Below are 23,638 nucleotides of genomic sequence, written 5' to 3'. Positions count from 1 at the left end.
GTTCCATTCATATTAGTGATAGGATCTACCATTCTCCCAATGTTTTAGTGATGTTTTTACCCCGGATCACCAATTAATGTGTCTTCATGGTCTATTTTACATGCATTTATTTTATTCTATTCACATCGACAATTGTCATACCACCTACAAAAAGTACAAAAGCCTAAACCATTTTCCAATACCAGGTCAGAGCCAAGGTGCAAAAGAGGAACTATACGGTAAATTACAAGAAGAGTTCAGGTGTCCCGTATGAAGCATGCTGCCTGTCACATGATGCATTTAAAGCTGTAAATATTGCCACAGGAGAATCTCTTGTCTTTGCAGCGGCCACACAGCTCCTGCCGATGAGGCCTCCTTAGATCGATGTGTCTTTTCTTTTGAAGACAGGAACAACGAGACTTTGAACAGGTCTTTTGAAAAGAAGCAACAGTTTGGGGACTAAATGATCAAATTAGTTCTTCAAATGTAGTCTTCAAATGAAAATACTTTTCCCCACCAGCCCTATCCCTGATATCTTTCTCCTCCTTTGAATCCTATGAGAAGTCCAAGACCAAGTTGTACAAAACCACTCACAGCCCACTAAATGTCATGCATTTTTCAAAATGAATGATCAGACGATATTTAAGAGAACATTGATGAGCCAGTCCAGAAGATACAAGAGAAAAGGTTTAAAAGTTAGAGTTTTGTAGAGTCTCTTCATTATACAGGTTTCTACATTTGTAGCCAGGTGGGAGTGAGCAGTGGGTATTAAGTGATTTGATTACCTAGACTGGAACATTTAAAAAATACTAGAGCAGTGATTCTCAACCAGTAGTATTTTACCTACCAGCAGACATTTGGAAATACCTGGAGAGATTTTTGCTTGTCACAACTGGAGGGAGGGGTGTTCTAGAGGAAGCTAAATATTTTCCTTCCAGTCATGCCTAATCTCTGCTGGAATTTGAGGAATTTTTAACCATTATCCTATTCTGTCTTCTGATAAATAAAAAACACACCCCATGGAGAGTGGTATACTACCCTGGTCCACCTTCCCAACCCTGCTAATCTTTGAAAATTTATAATCACTGCTCAATTTTCTGCATATGTTCATAGCCAAAAAGAATAAGTAAAGCTTTACCTTTTATATTGTGAAAAAGGCAGTTTTATTTTCCATATGAGTGTCTCAGATATGATTTATCAAATGTTGTACTGCACTTACATCTTCCACTCTCCCGTTGATGAGTATGCATCCTTAAGAAAATTCTAATAGCAATACTCACATGTTGTTTACTCTAGGTACTGCTCCAAGCACTTTATATAAATTCACTTAATCCTCATATCACCTTTATAAGGAAGAAAAGGCTTAATTCAAAACAAATTTTTTTAGTTAAAAAAAAAAATCAGGATTTAGTCTAAAGGTAGGTTTCTGGTTTTAGTAATGGTGGATTAGGTAGTTTTGACCAAATCTCCTACTTAGGACAACAAGAAAAGCTGAGCAGAGAAGAAAATAATTAAAAACAAGAACTACTTGAAGGCACTGGAGAGATACCAAAGTATCAGAGGAGGAAGCCCAGAAATAGAGATGAGCCTGACATTTGGGACTATTTTCTCTCTAAAGGTAATTCTGTAAGAGGTGAAAGACAACAGGAAGCTGAAAATGAGTTTAACAAGTTGATGAGGCTGAGGGATAATCTTAAATATGTCAAAGTAGGAGAGACCTGGTAAACAATTCAGGTTTTGTGCTGGGACCCTGAAGGGCCCTGAAAGGCTACACCCTAAGAATAAGAATGAACCCAAAATTGACCAGCCTTCAACTGCTGAAGCCCAGTTTCAAAACTTGGTGAACTCCTATGATTGGAAAATAGTAATCTGAAATTGCTAGTGTCCCCATCTGCCCAACAGAAGCAGACAAGTCTTCTGTGAAAAACAATACTATCCTAGGCCTCAAATTATCACTATAATTTTTCATATACAATATATAGCACTCAAAAGTAACCAGGTATATAAGGAGACAGAACAACATACTCGAAAACCAAGGAACGTGAAGAGGATAGCAACAGAACCATAGAGGATCAAATTAATGGAGTTTTATGGTACGGATTTTAAGAAAATGATGCTTAATATGTTCAAAGAGACTGATATTTCCAACAAAGAACTGGACGTCACTTAAAAAGACATAAAAATTCTAGTACTGAAAAACACAGTAACTGAAATCTATAACTGAATAGGTAGGTTTGACAGCAGATTGGAAAGAGCAGAAGGAAAAATTAGAGAAATGGAAGATAGTTTAGTAGTTGCTATCCAAATGGAAGCAAAGAGAGACAAAAGCTTAGGAAATACAGAAAAGAGCATAAAAGAGATAAGGGATATGGTGAAAGGTCTAATATGAGTAATTAGAAGAAAGAGAGAATGGAGGTAGAAGTAATATTTTAAAGATAATGGTTGATAATTTTCCAAGAGTGATAAAAGTCTTCAAGCTACAGATTCAAGAAACACTATGAATTGTAAGCAGGATAAATACAAAGAAACTACAATTGGGCATAAATTGTAAAACTGTTGAAAACCAAAGCAGAGAGAAATATCTTAAAAGCAAACAGACTTAAGAAGGTGAGAAAGTGAGATATATTACTTCAAAGGAGCTGCAATAAGACCAATAGCCAACTTTACAGAAACAATGAAGGTCAGCTCCTTAAGGGGCAGAAAGAAACTACTGCCAACCTAAAAATTTTATATTCAGCAAAAATATCCTTTAGAAAAGCTATCTAGACAAAATAAAATGTGTCACCTTCAGATCTGCATTACAGGAAATATTAAAATGTGTTCTTCAGGTATAAGGAAAGTGGTCCCAGATACAAAAAGGACCTGAGAGCAGCAGAAAGGGTAAATATGTAGCTAAAGCTAAATTAATTATGACTATAACAAATAATGTCTTTTAAAGTTTAAAAATAACATACAACAATAGCAGCAAAGAAGTTTGGATGAAGTGATAAGGAATTAGTGTGACCTAAGGTCACTGCATTGTCAAGGAGAGGTGAGATTGACTTATCAACGTCTACATAAGTTGTTAAAGAATCATGCTGTATGATGAACATTAAAGAAGAACATTAAAGAATGAATAACTGCCAAGATAATGGGGGAGGTTTTAAAAAATCAATTCAAGTGAACACAAGAAAAAGGAGTATAATAGTAAGAAAATATATTTAAATCCAAAGTAATTATAGTAAACAGACTAAATGAGAATGTCAGACTAGAAAATCTAAAGATAAATAATTTATAAACGATTAGACTAGTTTTTTAAGTTATTTATTTCTTAGTAGTATAAAAATGTTAAGTAAGTGAAGGATTTAGGATAAAAAAAATTCTTGATTATGAAAATCAACTATGTCACACTTTTCTGAAAAGCTTCAAAAGATACCTCCTGCAAGCTGTTTTATGTAAGAGCTCATCGAATTCTGTGACATCCTAGACCTTGGGGACACCATGGAATCTGATCACAACTCTAATACTATCTGTCCAACCTTGGGCAAGTTATTTTCTTATTGAACTTTAGCTTTCTGGTCTGTATCATGGGAATAACATCTACCTCAAAGGTTAGATTACAGGAGATAATGAAAAGCACTTGGCCTCAAGTTTGGCACATAGTAAAAGCTTAATAAAGGTTACCTGTTAAATTATTACATGCAGACTATACACAGGGTGTTTGAGGAAAAACACACCACATACATAAACACACCACATAAGGCAACTTAAGAGTAAATCTTCCCCTTCCCCCCGCCAAAAACGTAGAATTAATGTTTTTTCTAAAATATTATAAAAATTCAAACATACAGAAAACCTAACACTCCTGTACAGATATCTAAGTCTATCAAATCCTAACATTTTGCCACAGAAGCTTCATGCTTAAGAATAAAAACATTATAGATACGATGGAAATATTCTATTTGCTTACCTGGCATTGGATTGCTTCTACTCGATAAGGGTTGAAACTCTTTTGGCATTTGCAACAGAGTTGTTTGAAATAAACCTAAAGAGAAATTTGTCTTTTATACAAGTTTATAGGTACTCTAGGCTCCCAGATCTTAATTTAAGTAATCCATTCCTTCACCTTGCAGCTTGCTTTTGCCCAACCTCTATGCTGAAGTCTTAAGCTCTTCTAGTGCTATCAGTCACTTTTTCTTATTATTTGAACCTCATTTTCCTTACCTGTAAAATTGAGACAATACCACTTCCTTTTTCTATAATTCTGACAACTACCCAATAATGTACACAAAGTACCACAGTAAAAGTCTTCAGTGAGAAGTAGCTATGATAACTTTATTCATTGTGCAGGCAGAACCCTTGACTTGCTCCTTCTGTCCTGGTCTATTTGCCCCTACTTTTTCATTTTTTTCAGTATTTCTCAATTTGAAATTTAAATTACTTATAGTTACCCACCAACACACGTGGTTTCCAGGCTTTGTGCATTTTCTTGTGCACTTTCTCTCCCTTCCTCACTTGGTGAACTCCTATTTATAAACCTTTAAAATCCTGCTTGGACATCAGGATGCCTTCCCTCTGACAGGGTTAATCGTCCCCCTCCTATATCATTTCTGTACCACTTCCATGCCACGGGTGCCAATGCATATACCACCAAATCTCATTTTGTCTGTGTCATTCCTATCAAATTTCTCCAGGATGAGTTCTATGTCTCGTTCTTTTTTTCCTAGTGTCACCAGTGTTTGAATTAAACCCACTGTTTCTTTTCTGGCAAGAGAAGGAAAGTAATTTTAGTTTAGTTTAAAAATCTATTCGCCTCCAGGTTCTAGTAAATGGCTAGGGTTAAAAACAACAACAACAAAAAAAAAAAACAACCAAGTTTTCATTCAGGTGGTAGCATGCCTCCTTACCCTCTCCCTCTACAGTCCTTAAGAAGGAAAAGCAGTATCTAAAATGCAACAGCACAGGGGCCTCAAACTCAAATGCTTGTAGAGGTGAATGAGAGACACGAGATGCAGACTGCTGTGAAATAAAGGCCACATGCCCAGTGAAAGGAGACAGAAGCTGCTCAAGTCCAGCCTACTGCTCTCAAACTGAGAGCGTTTAATGACCAGAGTCTGATGGTTCAGGAAAATCTGGAAATGCAAAATGTGGAATCTTTCCCAGCCTAAATATGTTGACAACTAATTCAAATTAAGGCGGGGAGCCTAAATAACCAAGTCTCTCAAGGTTAACTTTACAATAAATTATTTCTCTCATTGCCCCACCTTGTGGACAGACAGTGGAAATTTTCTAGAGCTAAGGCCCAAACTTGTTACAATATACCAACTAAAAAATGATTATAGGGCTTCCCTGGTGGCGCAGTGGTTGAGAGTCTGCCTGCCGATGCAGGGGACATGGGTTCGTGCCCCGGTCCGGGAAGATCCCACATGCCGCGGAGTGGCTGGGCCCGTGAACCATGGCCCCTGAGCCTGTGCGTTCGGAGCCTGTACTCCACAACGGGAGAGGTCAGAACAGTGAGAGGCCCGCATACAAAAAAAAAAAAAAAAGATTATAGCAAGTCCCAATGTATACAAGAGCAAGAGTTCATTTAAATAACCTGACATTTTGTCTGGTGCAACTACCAAACCAAATATAACACCAGGGTTCAGGAACTCAAGAGCTCTTGTGGACAGCCCAATTCAGTTCAATCCAAACATTTACTGAACACCTGTTATGTGCCTGGCACAGAGGCTGCCAAGATGACCGAGACAGCATTCTAGTCATGCTCCATTAGGAAACATGTTCTTCCTCCATGCAGCACCTGTGCCCGCCCATGCTCTCCCTTGTCCCACTCACTTTTACTTACCTTATTAGTTCCAGAAATGCACCACACATAAGCACTCTCCCATCTGGTCTTACAATCTTTACAGTGAAAATAGCCATATTTTGGTTCTAAAAACTGCAAATAAGGAGGAAAAGTCCTTTACTATCTTGGGGTGGTGGGGAGGGGGGGTGCGGATAAAAAGCCAGATCCTTCTATCCTTGTGGCTTTGTATAAGAAACAACAAGAAGCCTCCTTAATCTCATTCATAGCTATTCTCAAGGTCACTACGTGAACTCAGCTCTCAAGGATTGATTACTCTGGGACGCTTCTAGCTGCTCTCACGCTTTTCCAATCTATTTTCCCCAAGGCCATTAGCACCACCTGCACAAAATGAAGATCTGATCACAGATTTCACAAACCTGAAACCCTTCTTTGTCTCATTTCCAATAGCTATGGTTCCCAAACTTTGGGCTTTCATAGGCTTAAAGTTGGCACCCCATTTTACCAAAAAATTAAACACACACACATACACATGAGACATGTAAAATATATGTTTGCAGAGAAGATTCTGCTCTCGTTGCACCAGAAATGGAAAAAAAGGAAAGAGAGGGCTGAGGTGAGGGAAAAGAAAGCTCACCTGGAAGCTGGGCTTCCGGAGCGGCTCGCTGGCGTCTCCCTGAGCTTGCTTGCTCTTCCTTTCCCGAGGACTTGAGGCATCTTCCTCCCCCAACTCTTCCTGTTGCCGGAGTTCCTCCCGCTGGTTCTCTTCCGACCTTGGTGTTGGTGGCGGCAGCGGCGGCGGCTGGCTGGCCTCGGGAGGACCCGAAAGCGCCTTCCTCTCCTCGTCTTCCCCATCCTTCTGCAGCCGCACCAGGCCCCTGCGGCCCATCACTGGCGAATAGACTTCCCAGGCTGACAGGGGCGCCTTGTACCCCGTGCTGCCCCAGGGGGAGCGGCTGTGCAAGGTGCGAGGCCCCAGTGAGCATTGCACGGACTTGTCCACCCGGGGGTTCACCTGCACGCCCACCTCCTTGGTGTCGGCCTTGCACAGACGCAGGCTCAGGCTGGGGTTCATCTGGGAGAGAATGGCCTTAAGCTGGGCCCTCTTGCAAGGGTCCACGCAGTAGTCGGAGGCGTTGGAGGGCACCAGCAGCCCCGGCCTGGCCAGGAAAGCGGGGGGACCGTTGTTGTGCCTCCAGTCGGGCTGTTTGTGCTCAGAAAGTCCAGGCTGGCCCAAAGACAGCGTGTTCCCATAGCCCGGGTACAAGCTGTAGGGCACACGGACCAAGCGCTCCATCCGGCCGCAGTGCGCCCAGGCGCAGCGTAATATCCTGGGGCAGTTTGTTTGTGTCCTTGTTTTGCCTTCCACCTTCATCCGCTCCCTCTTTCTCCAGATCAGGTTGGTTCAGGTTCTTCCCAAGCTTCTCCATTTATTTCTGATTCTGATGGGTGCTGCTTCCTATTACCCTAATTGCAGGAGGGAAGGGGATCTCCCTACCTACTGAGGTCTAATTGCCACCTCATCCCTAATTGCTTTTTTCTGTCTCTTCAATTCACTGCTCCTGAATCTTTTTTCAAAGCTGTTTTTCATTTACCTTCTTATTCACACACGTTTTAATTAGCAATTCATTAATTCACTATTCCCACAGTGACTTACCATTTTAGAGACCCTGTTTTAAAAGATACTGTACATCCAATACGAGCAGTAAATTATTTGAGCTGCCACACTATAAGAGTGAGTATAAGGAAGAAAGTATATTATGGCAGAGCTAAAGAACGTAAAAAACCTGGTACTACAGGAGCAAGGAGCATAAAGTTATGGGCAGAGTGTGGGGAGGGGGGGAGGGGGAGGAACAGGGTATATAGTGAAAAAGTATATTTCAGAGGGTTGTATGACATACCAACAGTTCTCAATAGTCTACTCTAGTGGACCCGCCCCCCAAAAAAGGTGAAAAGCAGCAAATTGTTCAGATTTAGAGGTTAAATGCAGACAATCACAGGATAGTTAAGTATCTGAAGTTACACAGATTTGAACTGAAACCTGGGCCTTGTTTATCACTCAACTTACTTAACTAGATAACTCAGATTCCCCATCTGACAATACTAACCAATTTATAGGATTATTGTAAGATTAAACGTGATATCCTTTATAAAGCAGAATAACTCATAGATGTTCATTAAGTGTTAGCTGCTATTGGGTAAGGATCCCAGGCCCATGTTTCTTTGCTATTTAGGCCTAGATGATCATAAGCTTTGGTATCTATCTGTATTGGTAAGGCTTCCTACTACAGCAAAGGATTACGATCAAACTAAAATGACACCTCAGGTACCAAGTAGAGGCCACTCTTTTTCAAATCCACGGTTGCTTCCACTGTTCACTGCTCAAGAGCCTTCGGAAAGCAGCAAGGTCCATGAGCCCCTCTCACCTCCAGAATCCAGCTGAAGGCTTCCTAGGTACTACAATAAACCTGAATAAAGCCTTGTGCTAGGCATATCACAGACCTCGTGAATGATGAGACTGCTGTCTTTCAGGGCAGTTTGGAGGGGAAGTTAGGCACAAAACAGTTGTTTGGTACCCTAGGAACGTCAGGGATACTACGGAAGCCTGCAGAGGGAAGTGCCTAACACTGCAGGAGGCCTGAGGTGGGTTTCACAATTTTTCAAGCAGGGAAACAGGCTCAGAGATTTTGAAATACTGCTGCCTAAGAGCAACACGCGGACTAGACCCAACGTCCTCTGGCTTCAAATCTCGGCCTCTTCCACTCCTTAGGGCGCACTCAGCCGGGAAGGGAGTTATCCACAGCCACGGACCACTCTGGGGTTTTCTAACGTCTGCCCACTTTGGGGGACGCCCGCTTTTAGGACCAAACAGGGACTTTTCACAGACCCCAGGCCGCATTCGAGGGGGACCACCCAAACGTGACATGGAGCGAAGGGGGAGGAGGCGGCGAGTATACATAGGGCGTGGTGCCTCCAAGCAGCGCGGCCTAGTAGTCTGAAGGCTCAGGAGAAGAGAACGGACACCTCAGCTCCCTCTTTAGCGGCTCGGAACTGACTGTCAGGCAGCCAAACAAGTATTCGCTTCGGCCACAACTAGAGGCGGCGGAGACGCGGCCCGAGTCTGACTTCCGGGTGGCGCGCGCGCGCTGCGTGCAGCGTCATGGCGTCATCGCGTGACGTATCCCGTGAGCGGGCTTTTGGAGTGAGAGTCTGAAACCGCTGGGCGGAGGTGGGACTGTTACGGCTCCGCGCCGTGTGTGTTGTCTGGGTCGGTGGGTCGCGGCGAAACGGAACCTGCGGGGTCAGATTTCTGATCTGAGTGCCGGCGCACGTTTTGTCAGCCTACTCTGGACAAAAACAGCTGCACCTCTGAAGGCGGTTAGTATTCGCAAGGGTGGAGACGGGCGGCGGGGAGTGCCTCCGGTGCCCGGGTGGGAGCCGGGCCTCGGGCCCTCACTGGTCCCTGCCCACCCCGCACCGACGGGGAGAAGGGACCCGCTCCTCGGGGCTCGAGGGCGCCCCTTCCCCGGGACTCCATTGCCCAGCTTTGGACGCCGCTTGTCCCAGACGTCTCAAGCTGAAGTTTCCTTAATTGGAATCACGATGAAGTTACTTTCACGGAATATTGCTATCTTGGAAAATGTCCTAGGGCCTGTGGCCCACTGTACCTGCCTCACTTAGTCCCCGGGTAACTGATGTGTTAACGAAGATTTACTGATTGGGAATTGTCAAACGGTGTTGATCTAATAGCCCTCGCTAACTGCGCAGCCACTAGCCACACGTGACTAGTTAATTTAATAAAGAGTAAATAATATTAAACATTCTGTTCTTGAGTCAGACTTGCCACATTTCAAATGCTGAATGTGGCCAATGGCTACTCTATTGGACGGCACAGATATACAATGCTCTTTTCATCGCTGTGAGTTCGATTCTTTTCCCGAGTGGGACCGAGGTAAATAAGCATTGTAACTTTAGGCAGGTTTAGCCGCTTCCGCTTTTACCTCAGAGTCACTTAAGAAAGACTGCATCCCTGTGAAGTGTATTTTGGTGTTCTCTTTTGCAGACTCCGTTACCAAACGTTGGAATAATATTGTAGATAAAAATGCCGATTGGATGCAAAGAGAGGCCAACGTTTTTTGAAATTTTTAAGACGCGATGCAACAAAGCAGGTATTGACAGATTTTATATAAATTGATCGTTTACATTGAGAAAAATGTTTTCAGAAAAATGTGTAATTATGCATGCTTGCTGAAAAAAATTCAGTACTTCATGTTTTTGTTTTCACTATAAACTGTGCTTTATAGAGTCATAAATCAGGAAAATAATCATTTACGGTTAAACAAATGATAAATATAGAACCTGTAGTGGATAAAGAGGAGACTGACCCCTTGATTAGCAGAATTGTTTTTAAAGCAGAGAACTTCTAGCAAATCAGAAGCACTGGTAACGTTATAGCAGAAGTTGTCAAACTTTTTGGTCTCAGTTCTCCTTACACTCTTAAAATGATTGAGGACCAAGAGCCTTTGTTTATGTAGGTTACCACATTAGAGATTAAAACTAAGAACTTAAAAAAATATTAATTTAATTAATAAAAATAAACCCATTGCATATTAACATGAATAACATGTTTATGAAAAATAACTATTTTACAAGAAAAATGTGAGAAGAGTGACATTATTTTAAAATTTTGCAGTTCTCTTTACTATCTGGCTCAATAGAAGATAGCTGGATTCTCATACTCATTTCTGCATTTAATCTGTTACAATATGTTGTTTTGATAGAAGTACATGAAGAAAACCCAACCTCACACAGCAATGTAATTAGAAAAAGAAGTATTTTAGTAGTCTTCACTTAACTGTGGCTATTTTTCTTTGGTACTACTCGAAAACTTAAGACAAGTGGTAGTTTCTTAAAAGTTGCAATGTGGAATCCGAAACCATGTAATGAATTTTTCATACTCTTCTTACATTAAATTCAATTAGTCTTTCTTGTACCTTGAATAAATCTTTTATCCATGTTGTAACATCATGCGTGGATTATTTGAAAAATATTAATGATATTCCATATATTGACACATTGCATTAGACATTATTAAAAAATCACATTGGAGGGCTTCCCTGGTGATGCAGTGGTTAAGAATCCTTCTGGCAATGCAGGGGACACGGGTTTGAGCCCTGGTCCCGGAAGATCCCACATGCTGCAGAGTAACTAAGCCCGTGTGTCACACTACTGAGCCTGTGCTCTAGAGCCCACGACCCCACAGCTACTGAGCGAATGAGCCTCAACTACTGAAGCCCATGCACCTAGAGCCCGGGTTCCGCAACAAGAGAAGCCACCGCAATGAGAAGCCCTTGCACCGCAACGAAGAGTAGCCCCCGCTCGCCGCAACTAGAGAAAGCCCAACGCGCAGCAATGAAGACCCAATGCAGCCAAAAGATAAATAAATAAAATAAAATAAATAAAAATCACATTGGTTACCTCACTGATCTCATCAGAAAAGTCTTTTAAGATTGGGAAGACATCAAGCTCACAGAGGCTGATAGAGTTTTTAACAAAATTCTAATTCTCATTTGAAAGCTCACATATTACCGTTGGCAACAAACTGTTGTTTTCCCTGCAGTAACAGGCCCACTTCATTCATTTTCGAGAAAATGTCTACCAAATCACCCAACTCAGAATAACTTAGTCGTTCTTTCTTGTGAAAATGGCTTTCCATGAAAAGTGCTAATTCAGCTCACAACTCATCACGAGTGCTTTTTCTAAACAACTCTTGTGCTTAAATATGCAGAAATGCTTTATGAATGCTTCCATTTTTGTCACGGAGAATATTAAAAATATGTGCCCAAGGGTTAGGCTTTAATAAAACTAACTTTTGCTGCCTAGTTAAGGACACTTTAAGTTAAACTTGCTTTTTGTTTCTTTGGCCGCACCACGCGGCATGTGGGATCTTAGTTCCCCGACCAGGAATGGAACCCGTGCCCCCGCATTAGGAGCATGGAGTTTTAACCACTGGACCGCCAGGGAAGTCCCGCTTTTTTGTTTGTGTTTTTGTGTTTTTACAAGTGCATGGTGACGAAGAATACAGTGACTCCTAGTGCAGTTTGTGGCCACTGCCTTGACTCAGGCAAAGCTGTCATCAGTTTTACCCACCAGTGGTGTAAATGTCAATGTTGGGAAAAAGGCAAATGATGGCTAATATTATTATGAAAATAGTTTTGACCTTATGGACCTCTTGAAATGGTCTTAGTGACCTTCGCCTCAAGTGGTCCACAGACCACACTTAGAGAACCACTACTTTAAGGATAGATCACAGGAGAAATTTTGTCTTTCTCTTTAACAGAGAATCTATTCCATTCAATTTGTGAGTCTGCATGTCTCTTGTACCTATAGATTTATCACAGCCACTTATGTAGTATTGATAATTACTTTAATTGTATCTGTGGAATGCGTTCTTACTATGGATGATTTTTGTTTCTGAGTCGTGAATATGAAAGAAAACTTTAGAAGAGCTAATATAGGTAATAATCTCCTTGTAAGTTTTGTAAACTTTTGTTATACCTTACTACAGATTGATAAGAGAACAGATTAATGATCCTGTTTAATTAGTATTCCTTAAAAGTAATCCACAGTCAAAATCTCAAGCAATTGTAATCTTTACTGGCTCATGGATTTTATTGTGTCACTGATTAAAACCCAGGTGGGATTTTAATTTTTCTTACAGATTTAGGACCAATAAGCCTTAATTGGTTTGAAGAACTTTCTTCAGAAGCTCCACCCTATAATTCTGAACCTTTGGAAGAATCAGAATATAAAATCAGCAGTTATGAAACAAACCCATTTAAAACACCACAGAGGAAACCTTATCATCAGTTGGCTTCAACTCCAATAATATTCAAAGAGCGAGGTCTAACTCTGCCACTGTACCAATCTCCTTTAAATGAATTAGATAAATTCAGATTAGATTCAGGTAAGTAATATGATGTGGTTGACTAGAAAAAACATGAACTAGTAATTCAGACAAATTACTGTTAAAAATCCCAGCTCTGTTGTTACCTATGTCATGTTGGTCAGCTCAACCTCTGGCCACACTTTCCCCACCTGAAAAGTGGAAATGTGAAAATACTACCAAGGTTTGGATTAAATAAAATAATGTAGGTCCTTGATAAATGTTTCTTTTCCTCCTTCCTTTGATTAATATATCCTGCCCACTGAGATTTGCTAAATTATGTCATTCCTATACAAAAAAACCTAGGGCTTGTTTTGATGTTAAACTAAACTGTATTTCTGCAGGCTATCACAGAGGACAGATTCTTTTTAACAGTTGCTATAAGTGTCTTTTGATTCGGTAGCACTTTCTCAGGCCTGTGTGCCAGATGTTTGCAACTTATCATGTAATAAGATGATATATTCATTTAAATATTTATTACCTGCTTGATTTAAGTAACATACTCTTCCTTTCTTTGGAGTATTACTCTCTAGTAAGAGGAATTAACAGTACACAGATTAAATACAGTTTAGGGTTGAATGTGGTACATGCCAAAAGAACAAAAAGTATAATGAGAGTTAAGAAGAAAGAAAGCATAAATAATACTGAGGGCAATTAGGGAATATTCAGTTGAATTAAACCTTGAAGAATAGATGAGATTCAGAAATTTGAAGATGGAGTAGAGTGAGCGTGTTCTAGGCAGAGGGAAAAACATGAGGAAGAATATGTAGTTTGTGAAGTTAATAGCAAGGAATTCAGCCTGTTTGGAGTGTTGCGTGTTTGAAAGGGACCAATAAACAGCCTAAGGCTAAAAAAAGCAGATTAGAGACAGACATTGAATGCCAGGCTAAAGAAATTGAATTTATTTGATAGGTTGTTGAGCAGAGAAGTCACATGCAAATTTAATCATGCTACTTCCTGCTTCAAACCTTTGATTACCTCCCTTTGCCCTCATGATAAAATCCAGACTCCTTAATATGATTTACAAGGTCCTTTATAATCTGTTCTCTCATTAACTCTTGCCTCATCCTGCCATAATTCCCCTCCCACCCACCCTCAATTTTCCATTCATTTGTACTGAATTTCTTTCTGAAACCACCATGCTCTGTGGCTCTTTACACTGTTACCTCTGCCCAGTACTTACTTACTTCTTATGCTTTGTCTAGCTAACTGACACTCATCTTTCAGATCTTGACTTATTTCTCTGCTTCTGGGAAGTATTGCCTCTTGCACTCCTTTAGCTTCCAGTGAAGGAGACTTAACATAAGCGATTATCCTCTGATTAGTGCTATGAAATAGGAAACTCATGGTATTAGAAAATGCACATATAAAAGGGGATGTAGGTAATGAGCAAAGATTTTCTTAAACATTATTGGATACCTAATGGCATACGTAGTGAGTATTCAGTAAGTATTTGTAGAATAAATTAATGTTTATTTTGCTTAGAAAGCCTAAAAATCTGGCAGCAGTCTTTGGAGATGTGTTTTTCAAAACATGAGGCATGGACCATTAGACTCTCCTGAAGTGCTGATTGAAAAGGAAGATTCCAGGCACTTTTCTGAATCTATTAAATTAGAATCTCTGGGAATGGTGGTCATGAATGTACATTTTAAACTAATTGGGTGATTCTTATAGGAAGAGAAGACTGCAGGCAGGGAGATCAATTAGGAGACACATAGTGGTCCAGGTGATGGGAGCAGGTACCTGAATTAGAGTAATGGTAGTGAAAGTGGATATAGGAGGCAGAAACTACAGGACCCTGCAATAGCCTAGATATGGAAAATTCAAAAGAAAGGATCAAATCACAGGTGTAGGGCAGGACTAAGAATGTAGTGGTGGCATTTGTAGAAATTGTAAGCACTGGGGGAAAAGCAGGTTTGAGAGGGAAAAGGTTTGAAAGGATGAAAAAAAAGTAGGTTGAGGTTTGGATTGCAGTTTGAGAAAGTATTGGGATGTGAAGGTGGAGATGTCCTGAGAGCTTTTGGGAATACAAGACTGAAACTAAAGAAAGAATACAGGTGGGAGAGAAAGCTATAGGAATCAACTATCTGTTTGGAAAGTGAGGAAGTCATCAGATATGGTGAGAAAATTGATTATGATGAGGCCTAGGATAGAACCTTAGGGAATATTTAACAAATGAAACGTAGAAGAGGACACAGAAAAGGGAATCATCCATTCAACAAATATTCCATGCTTGCTTTTTGCCTGGCAGCTTGCTTGGCATTAAGGATACAAACATGAATAAGATGGCTTTTGACTTCTGGAACTCAGTCATTTAGGGGAGAAAATATATAAATATACTGGTTGGTATATGTTATAATAGGAGCATGTATAAAGTATGATGTTATAGATATAGTAAAGGTAACAGCCATCTGTCTTAGTTGGTCAGGAAAAGCTCTGTAAACCAGTTTATACTGAATCTACTGAATCTTGAAAGACATACCTAGAGTTGGCGGTTTATTGTCTAATTGTAACCTGCTGGGATTGGTCTTTCTATAACCAAGGAAGGATAGGAATGAATTAATAAGGTCACTGTGGACTCACGGCAGAGGACTTAGCTTTTTTAAGGTTGCATAAATAATTCTGTTGACTTGAGACCTTTTGAGACCTTTTGCTTTTAAGTTTACTTTAAATTGAGTATTGAAATGTAAGAGTAGGACTTAAACTGTTTTTAAACGTACTTAGTTCAGTTCTAACATCTAATATATTATTTTTAAATTATCCATTAAATTCCATGAGGCAGTGTGCTGTTTCTTCTCAGCAGTCTTTCCTCTTGCATAAGATTCCATGAGTTTATCTTAACCATCGTTCGTCTTATTTATGAGCTCCTCAAGTTATTTGGGAAATATTTATTGGGGTATGAACTTCATTTTGCCTGGTTCATTTATTTATTTACTTTTCATTTCTTACAGTTTCTATTCTTTTGCACTTCTTTTTATTGCTGAGCCAATATCAATACTTTATTATTAACTAAAGTCCTGTGTTTACACTAGGGTTCATTCTTTGTACAGTTCTGTGGATTTTGGCAAACGTGCAATGTCATGTACCCACCATTACAGCATCATACAGAATAGTTTCACTGCCCTGAAAATCCCCTGTGCTCCACCTATTCACCCTTCCTTCCTTCCCCCTAAACCCCTGGCAACCACTGATCTTTTTACTGTCTATAGTTTTGTCTTTTCCAGAATGTCATATAGTTGCTTCCTTCACTTAGCAATGTAAGGCTCCTCCATGTCTTTTCGTGGCTTGATAGCTCATTTCTTTTTATCATTGAATAATGCTCTTTTATGTGGATGTACCAGTTTGTTTATCCATTTACCTATTGAAGGACACCTTGGTTGCTTCCAAGTTTCAGCAATGATGAATAAAGCTGCTATAAACATTCATGTGCAGGATTTTGTGTGGACCTGAGTTTTCAATTCATTTGGGTAAACAGCTAGGAGTACAATTGCTGGATCTCATCCTAGAAGTATGTTTAGTTTTGTAAGAACTGCAAACTGTCCTCCAAAGTGGCCACACCATCTTGCATTCCCATCCACAGTGAATGAGAGCTTCTCTCACTCCACATCCTCATCAGCATTTGGTGTTGTCTGTATTTTAGGTTCTAATCTAAATACACCATTCTAACGGGTGTGTAGTGGTATCTCATTGTTTGCCTTCTTTTTTAAGTCCATGTTTTTGTTTGTTCTGATTAGGACTTTATTTTAAGAAAGATCCTTAATCTTTCTTAAAACAAAGAAAGGGGAAAAGGTGAAATTTCAAAATAGGTTTAGTTACTTTTCAGTATCTTTAACTAAAAGTCTCTTAGAGAAGGAGATTGGATATCTTGTTGAAGAAGGGTTTGCAATTTACACGTACATTTGGCTTATGTGTATTGCCTGTTTCTTGAGAAAGGAGAATATAACACAGTGTTTGGGTAGGCTGCTACAAATAGTTTTCAGCTTGGTCTTTTCTTTGTTTCAGTAACACTAATGCAGCTTATTTTCCCCAAAACTTCTCTAAGTTAGAGATTATAGGAACAATTAAAGCGATTATTTTTGTTTTTTATTATTAATTTTTATTGAGTATAGTTGCTTTACAGTGTTGTGTTAGTTTCTTGCTATAAAGCAATTACTTTTAAAAGCAATTTTTTAAGAGTAATAGTAAGCGCCTCAAGTGCCAAATTTGTGATACAGAAAATAGGAATATTGAAAAACTATAAATTGGATTTGATAGAGCCACATATAGCTTTAGAAACATTATTGTCTTAGAAAGTAGATGTGTTCAGTAGGAACAGACACAAGTATTATGTGTCACTCTCTACAACCCACTTTTCTTATCATTGCTAATTCATTCAGCCAGTATTTGTGGAGTGTCTATAATGTATCAGGCATTATTGTAGTTTCTAAGGATACAGTGATAAGTAAAACAAGTCCTCTACTTCAAGGAGCACACAGTCTAATAGGGGAAACAGGAACAGTGTATGATAAACTACTCTGTGGGGAACACATCAGAGGGGCGGTCAGTCTCACCTTAGGGACCAGTAAAGATTTCTGGAGGAGGAACTTTCAAAATGGAAACCTGAAAGAGAATCTAGGTCAAGAGAAATAAAAAGAGGTAGAAAGAAACAGTTTGTACAAAGGCCTAGAGTGAAAGAGAACATCCTTGCAGAATATGCACATGGATGGACATGGCTAAAATTAGGTTGTGAAAGAATGTCATTGTAAAAATTAAATCAGATTGTGAAAGGCCTTGTTACTAGGGAGTTTTGTTATGGAGTTTGAACTCAATCTTGAAAACAAGATCTTGAGAGGTTTTCAGCAGAAGAGTCATATGGTCAGGCTTTGTACTTTGGTATGTTTTCAGTAAATGTCTTTTCCTTTACTCTCACCTGTCAAGATACCATAGTACTGTGTGTAACTGAATGACAAGTCATGCCACATTTATTTTGTATTCCACTTGTGTACATTTCAAACAGTTTTCCCTACTATACTATGAACTCCCTGTGGTTAAAGCTCTGTCTTGAATTGTATTACTCAAACTGTCTTGGGCTTGTTGTATGCGTCACATGGTTGTTGAATGGGGGCAGACATCCTTTGAGACATCCCTTTTTGAGAGGAGTGAGCAAACTGAGAAACCAGTTCAGACTGAATTCCCCATGTATTCTCCTTCCCAATGTAGATGAGGCTTTCTGTTTTTAAATACTTCCAGAGAATAAAAATTCACAATCTAGAACATACACATCCTCACTGAATTATTGCACTGTTTCAGGAAAGGACATTGCTAGTGGTAAACATAAAAGTTGTTGCACGACGAAGGTGAAAATGAATCAAGTAAATGATGTTACCAGCCCACCTCCAAATTCTTCTCTTAGTGAAAGGTATGATGAAGTCATTATATTAAAATATTTAAATGAAACGTTTTCCTACATGTGATGTTTGTTATATACAGATGCATCTAATTTTCATGGTAATATTTTGCTGTAGAGCCTGGTAGAGGATCTTCTATTTTAAAATAATTTCCTTTTAGATTGAGTCCTTCAATACAATAATTTTTACATTACAAACATTTACTTTGTTTTTCTTATAACATTGAATTCACTATTTTCCTGTGTATCCATGGAATTTTTAAGTAACAAAAATATTATTGATGAAAAGCAATGCCTTTGAAATATCCTGTTTAAAATAATTTATGTACTTTGAATCTTTGGAGAGAATATGATGCTGTTATAGAGTCACTATATAATTTTTAAATTCAAAATATACAATTCCTAACATCTAAAATTTGTGAGTACTTTATACATTACTTTCAATGGGGATTTTAAACATAAGTTAGTGGTTACTTAATTCTTCATGAGATATTTACTTTTTAAAAAGTAATCTAAAAATATTACAAACTAGTATAATTCTAATAATTGATATGACTGAGAGTCTTTTTAAAATACGATTAGTATTTTGTTTCTTTTTGCTATTTTTGTTCTCTTTTGAAATAATCTGAGGGATTTGTTTTGTTTTGTTTTAGTCCTGTTATTCTACGATGTACACATGTAACACCACAAAGAGAAAAGTCAGGTATGATTAAAAACAAGGCTTTTTATTTTTCAAATACTCTAAATTTTAATAAAAATAAAGCTTAGTAATTTTGTCCCTTGTTTTATCCCCAGTGATATGTGGAAGTTTATTTCATACACCAAAGCTCATGAAGGTAAATATTCTGCCTAGTTTATTTTTACTATGTAGTAATTGAGAATTTGAGAGCAGTGTCATAAGTTTGCCCTCAGATTTACAGGTCTGTACTTGAGATTGATTCACATAGGCATTCAGTAAACGAAAAATGAAAAAAATAAGTGAATGAAAAAATATTCTTAATTATCAGTGCACTTCTGTGAAATAAACTATTTTCTTTATTTTCAGGGTCAGACACCAAAACGTATTTCCGAAAGTTTAGGAGCCGAGGTGGATCCTGATATGTCTTGGTCAAGTTCTTTGGCCACACCACCAACACTTAGTTCTACTGTGCTCATAGGTAATACTAGCAAATATGTATTATATAAGATGATGTTGATAAATTATCATCTGTAATGCTTCTGTCCAAAGAAAAATATGAAAAGATGATTAGATAGTAATCAGATTAGATAATACTGTTTTTGATAGGTGTGTTGGTAGTTCAGAATAATTTTATTGTGTTTAGGGTAGATTGAAATAAATCTCAAGTGCATTAAATGATATTTTAGAGGAATCAAATTAATTTATACACAAACCAGGATTTTTTTTTTTATTCTAGGAAAAATACATTCCATGTTGATTCCTCTTTAGCTGGGCATTTAATTTTCTTCTTTTCTTGCTGAGATGAAATAATATAGGTAAAGCATGTTGAAAAGTTAGAAGTGTTTAACGTATGATATGCCTTTCAACTATATTGTTATCTGAAAAAATACTAAAGTCTACAAGCTTTTGCTTTTAAGTCATGACCTGACAGCTTCATCTGATTTTCCAAGCCTTTGTGGACCGTATTACCTTCAAGTATTACCTTGTGGACACTATTACCTTCAAGTCAGGATCAGCAAACCATAGTTTCTTACCACTTTATCAGTGGTACTAAGGAATTGTGAGCACAGCTTACCCACTGTGTTGATTGACCTTTCTATAATTACTATACTTCGATCAATTAATTTTGTTTCAAATGTGTCATTTAATCCAATAGTGCATGTTTCTTTTGATGTCTGACCAAAAAATACATAAGTTTTACATGAACTTTAATGTACGACATATGATACAGTATAGGTAAATTGAACTTTTTTTCTTACAGTCAGAGATGAAGAAGCATCTGCAACTGTATTTCCTAATGATAGTACTGCTGTAAGTAAATATGACAAATTGATTATGCTGTTGCAATTGCATATAATTTCAGAATGCCTTGAAAAATTATTTATCTTCCATTTTTCGTTCTCTAATTTATGATTTATCTAAGCCTTTGAGGAAGTCTCTAAACCTGTTTCTATATGTGATTTTCTTTGACTTACTATGAAACTTTGCTGTCTCTCTGTTTAAGAATAAGTTGAATATACTATATGCATAGTGAGAGTTTTTATACTAGTGATTTAAAAACATAACTTTTGCAGATTTCGAAAAGCTATTCTTCTAACCATGATGAAAGTCTGAAGAAAAATATTACGTTTATCCCTTCTGGGCCAGACAGTGAAAACAAAAATCAAACAGAAGCTAAAACTCATGGTAAGTCCTTCTGTTTAATTGAACTACTGTTTTCAACTGACATCATTGAAATATTGCTCCTATTTTCTTGAAAAGAAAACACATTGCTTCTCCTTTCATGATTACTGAAGGTATTGAGAATAGAAACTAACTTGATTTAGATGAAAATGTTTAAACATCATACTAGGACAATACTATTCAAAGATGCTGTTGTGACACAAAAACAAAAGAAAACCCATAACTCAAAACTCACAGAGATGCAGATTAAGACTTAATGATTAACTAAATGTGAGAACCTTATATTCTAATTAGAAAGTAAGTATGGTTGCAGATATACCTAAAGTTACCTAATCAGGTCATTGGAATATTGCATATTCTTAGTATTTGTGTATATCTGTATAAATGTATAGGATTGTATATCTGTGTGTGTGTGTATGTATGTATAAAATGAGACTTTATTGCCGGTTGTAGGGCCACAAAATTTGGAACTTCTAGTTTGATAAATCTTAGAATATTAAATTGTGTATATATAGTAAAATTGAGTGAGTTTCAGTTGTGTAGAGCTGGTAAAGAAAGGTTATTAGGGATTGAGTATGAATAAAAGGCTTTGAATACACTGGAATCAGTCTTGACCAGAAGAACAGGGCAAGGTTGGTGCCTCCCTACCCAAAAAATACCTAGTACTCAGGACAACCCTTTAAATGCTAAATTATGTGTTATTCAGTGTATACTATTTCTATGAAAAAGGTTTGAGAATAGTATAAATTATATGGTTGTGTTATAAAATGTTATTAATAATGCTTCTGCTTTATATTTTAACAGGATTGGAGAAAATGTTAGAGGATTCATTTGGTAAAGTAAATAGCAGCAAAGACCATTTTGAAAAGTCAATGCCATACGTCCTAGAAGATGAAGTATGTGAAACAGTTGCAGATATCTCTGAAGAAGATAGTTTTCCAGTATGTGTTTCTAAATATAAAACAAATCTCCAAAAAATAAAAACTGGCAAGACTAGGAAAAATATTTTCAATGAAACAAAAACTGATGAATATGAAGAAGCTAAAATACAAATGACAGAAAATAAACATTCGTTTGTACCCGAAATGGAGCCAAATGACAGTGATCCATTAGATTCAAATGTAATAAATCAGAAACCCCCTGGGAATGGAACTGACAAAATCTCCAGGGAAATTGTACCATCTTCAGCCTCTGAATGGTCTCACCTAACCCTCTCGGGTCTAAATGGAACCCAGATGGAGAAAACATCCCTACTGCATATTTCTTCTTCTGACCAAAATAATTCAGAAGACATCATAGGTACAGAGAAAGAACGTACCAACTTCATTACTTTAGAAAATTCTTTGCTGCATATTTCAAGCATATCAAAAACAGCGAAGATATTAAATGAGGAAACAGTGGTAAAAAAGAGAGATGAAGGGCAGTGTCTTGAGTCTCGTGAAGATTCCACTGTTGTGGGAAAGCAAGCACTATCTGATTCTTCTCTAATAGCTTCTCCACTTCAGGGTATCAAGAAGTCTGTATTCAGGATAAGAGAATCACCTGAAAAGACTTTCAGAGCAGATTTCTCAAGCAATATGACCGATGCAAACTTTAAAAAAGAACCAGAAGCCTCTAAAAGTGGATCGGAAGTACAAACTGTTTGCTCACAGAAAGAGGATTCTTTACATACAAGTTCAGTTGATAATGGCAGCTGGCCAGCCACTACCAAACATACTTCTGTAGCTTTGAAGAACGCAGGTTTGATATCCAGTTTGAAAAAGAAAACAAAAAAGTTCATTTATGCTATATGTGATGAAACATCTTATCAAGGACTGAAAATGCAGAAAGACCAAGAATCAGAACTAACTAACTCTTCAGTCCAATTTGAAGCAAAGCCTTTGGAAGCACCACATACATTTACAAATGTTGATTCAGGTACCTCTGTGTGTGTGTGTGTGTGTGTGTGTGTGTGTGTGTGAATAGTGTGTCTAGTTTTATGGATGGTGACAAGTTTCTTATTTGAATATGTGAATCTCTTTCTTCAACCTTTTTAAAAAACACTTTCTGCTTTCATTCTGCAGTTTTTTCTTCTGTAGTGCTTTGGCGTTTTTTTTAAATCTGTATTTTATATTCAGTATCAGGCATTGTTGTTTAGGCCTTTGATTACCAATGTTCAGAATCATTTCATTCAAACTTGTTGGATTAATTTGCATAGTATATATATAATCATAACTCTTGAGACAGAGCATGTGATTCATAAACATCAAGAGCTTGGCTACTTAATTTCTGCTTTAATTTTCAGTATTATATGCAAGTTGGACAATTCTATAAATATGTTGTGCTATTTAATATGTATTTTCTTTAAAGCATGTAAAAAATAGAAAAAAGCTAACTGCCAGCTAAGTTTAATGTAAGGCAGTCATAAAATAGTGACTTTTTTGTTGTTATTACATAGTTTTTTTCAATATTTAGAGATTGCTTAGAGTTATTACTATATCTCTGGGTGTCAGGAATGTGCACAATGAAACTCATTTTTTATTTGAGCAACAGTTTATTTACCAGTAACTATATTGTATGTTAAAAAGGTGATTTTATCTCCCTGTGTGAAGATTTGAGTGGGTGGTAGTATCTCAGTGAACAATAGGTTTGGTGGAACTGGAGTAGAGAACACTTTGAGATTTAGGTTAATTTCCAGAGAAAAATGTTTGATATTGTATATACCAGAGATAAAACCAATGAAACAGCTAATATGTAGTAGTGGTTAGTGATTAAATGAAATGAGATTAACAATTTTGACTTGTTAGTAGGAAATTCAGAGGGTCAATAAAATTAACGAAACAGAGCAGTTTAACCCATTTGCCTGACATTGGGTAGTATTTCAGGCCTTTCATGTGAAGAACCTTTTTTAAAAAGTTCATTTTGGGTTTGTTTTTTTTTTTTTCAATGTGAAAGACTGAATTAACCAAAGGAAATGGTTAGTTTTCTAATTCCTTTTCTTTGCCTTGCTTTTCTAACTCCTATTACATCAATATTAGCAAAGAATTTTTTCTAATTTTATTTTCCAATAAAATTACTTTGAGTTTTACTTATGGCAGCTAGCTGCTTTCTTGAACTACTTACTAATTTTAATTGAGTTGATAAATACTATTAAAAAAACCTAGGTCCTATATATCTTTAGTTGGGAAATGTAATAAATTCAAA

At 37.8% G+C, this 23,638-nt stretch overlaps 2 protein-coding genes across 2 annotated transcripts in view; one reads left to right on the top strand and one right to left on the bottom strand.

Moving 5' to 3' along the window:
- Positions 1-266: 266 nt before the first annotated feature.
- ZAR1L (zygote arrest 1 like) lies at positions 267-7,191 on the bottom strand (the record flags this gene model as incomplete). Its single annotated transcript, XM_082675863.1, has 4 exons — positions 6,399-7,191; positions 5,804-5,896; positions 3,929-4,003; positions 267-410 (listed from the first exon to the last, which is right to left on the bottom strand). The coding sequence occupies exons 1-4, from the start codon at positions 7,134-7,136 to the stop codon at positions 267-269; spliced, it is 1,050 nt and encodes a 349-aa protein (XP_082531989.1). The 5' UTR covers positions 7,137-7,191.
- Positions 7,192-9,853: 2,662 nt separating this feature from the next.
- Positions 9,854-23,638, top strand: part of BRCA2 (BRCA2 DNA repair associated) — a gene marked incomplete at its 3' end in the record, with an annotated part of 52,528 nt that continues 38,743 nt past the window's right edge. The window contains exons 1-9 of the mRNA XM_082675396.1: positions 9,854-9,930; positions 12,483-12,728; positions 17,997-18,105; positions 18,747-18,796; positions 18,889-18,929; positions 19,139-19,250; positions 20,034-20,083; positions 20,347-20,458; positions 21,260-22,372. Coding sequence (XP_082531522.1) covers positions 9,864-9,930; positions 12,483-12,728; positions 17,997-18,105; positions 18,747-18,796; positions 18,889-18,929; positions 19,139-19,250; positions 20,034-20,083; positions 20,347-20,458; positions 21,260-22,372 — 1,900 coding nt within the window. The 5' untranslated portion in view covers positions 9,854-9,863. The remainder of the gene's footprint in view (positions 9,931-12,482; positions 12,729-17,996; positions 18,106-18,746; positions 18,797-18,888; positions 18,930-19,138; positions 19,251-20,033; positions 20,084-20,346; positions 20,459-21,259; positions 22,373-23,638) is intronic.

Source organism: Grampus griseus (genome assembly GCF_964374135.1).
Source record: "Grampus griseus genome assembly, chromosome: 18".
In the NCBI taxonomy this organism is placed as follows: Eukaryota; Metazoa; Chordata; class Mammalia; order Artiodactyla; family Delphinidae; genus Grampus; species Grampus griseus.
The sequence above is the reverse complement of the archived record's forward strand: the minus strand, read 5'-3'. Positions and strand labels throughout refer to the sequence as shown.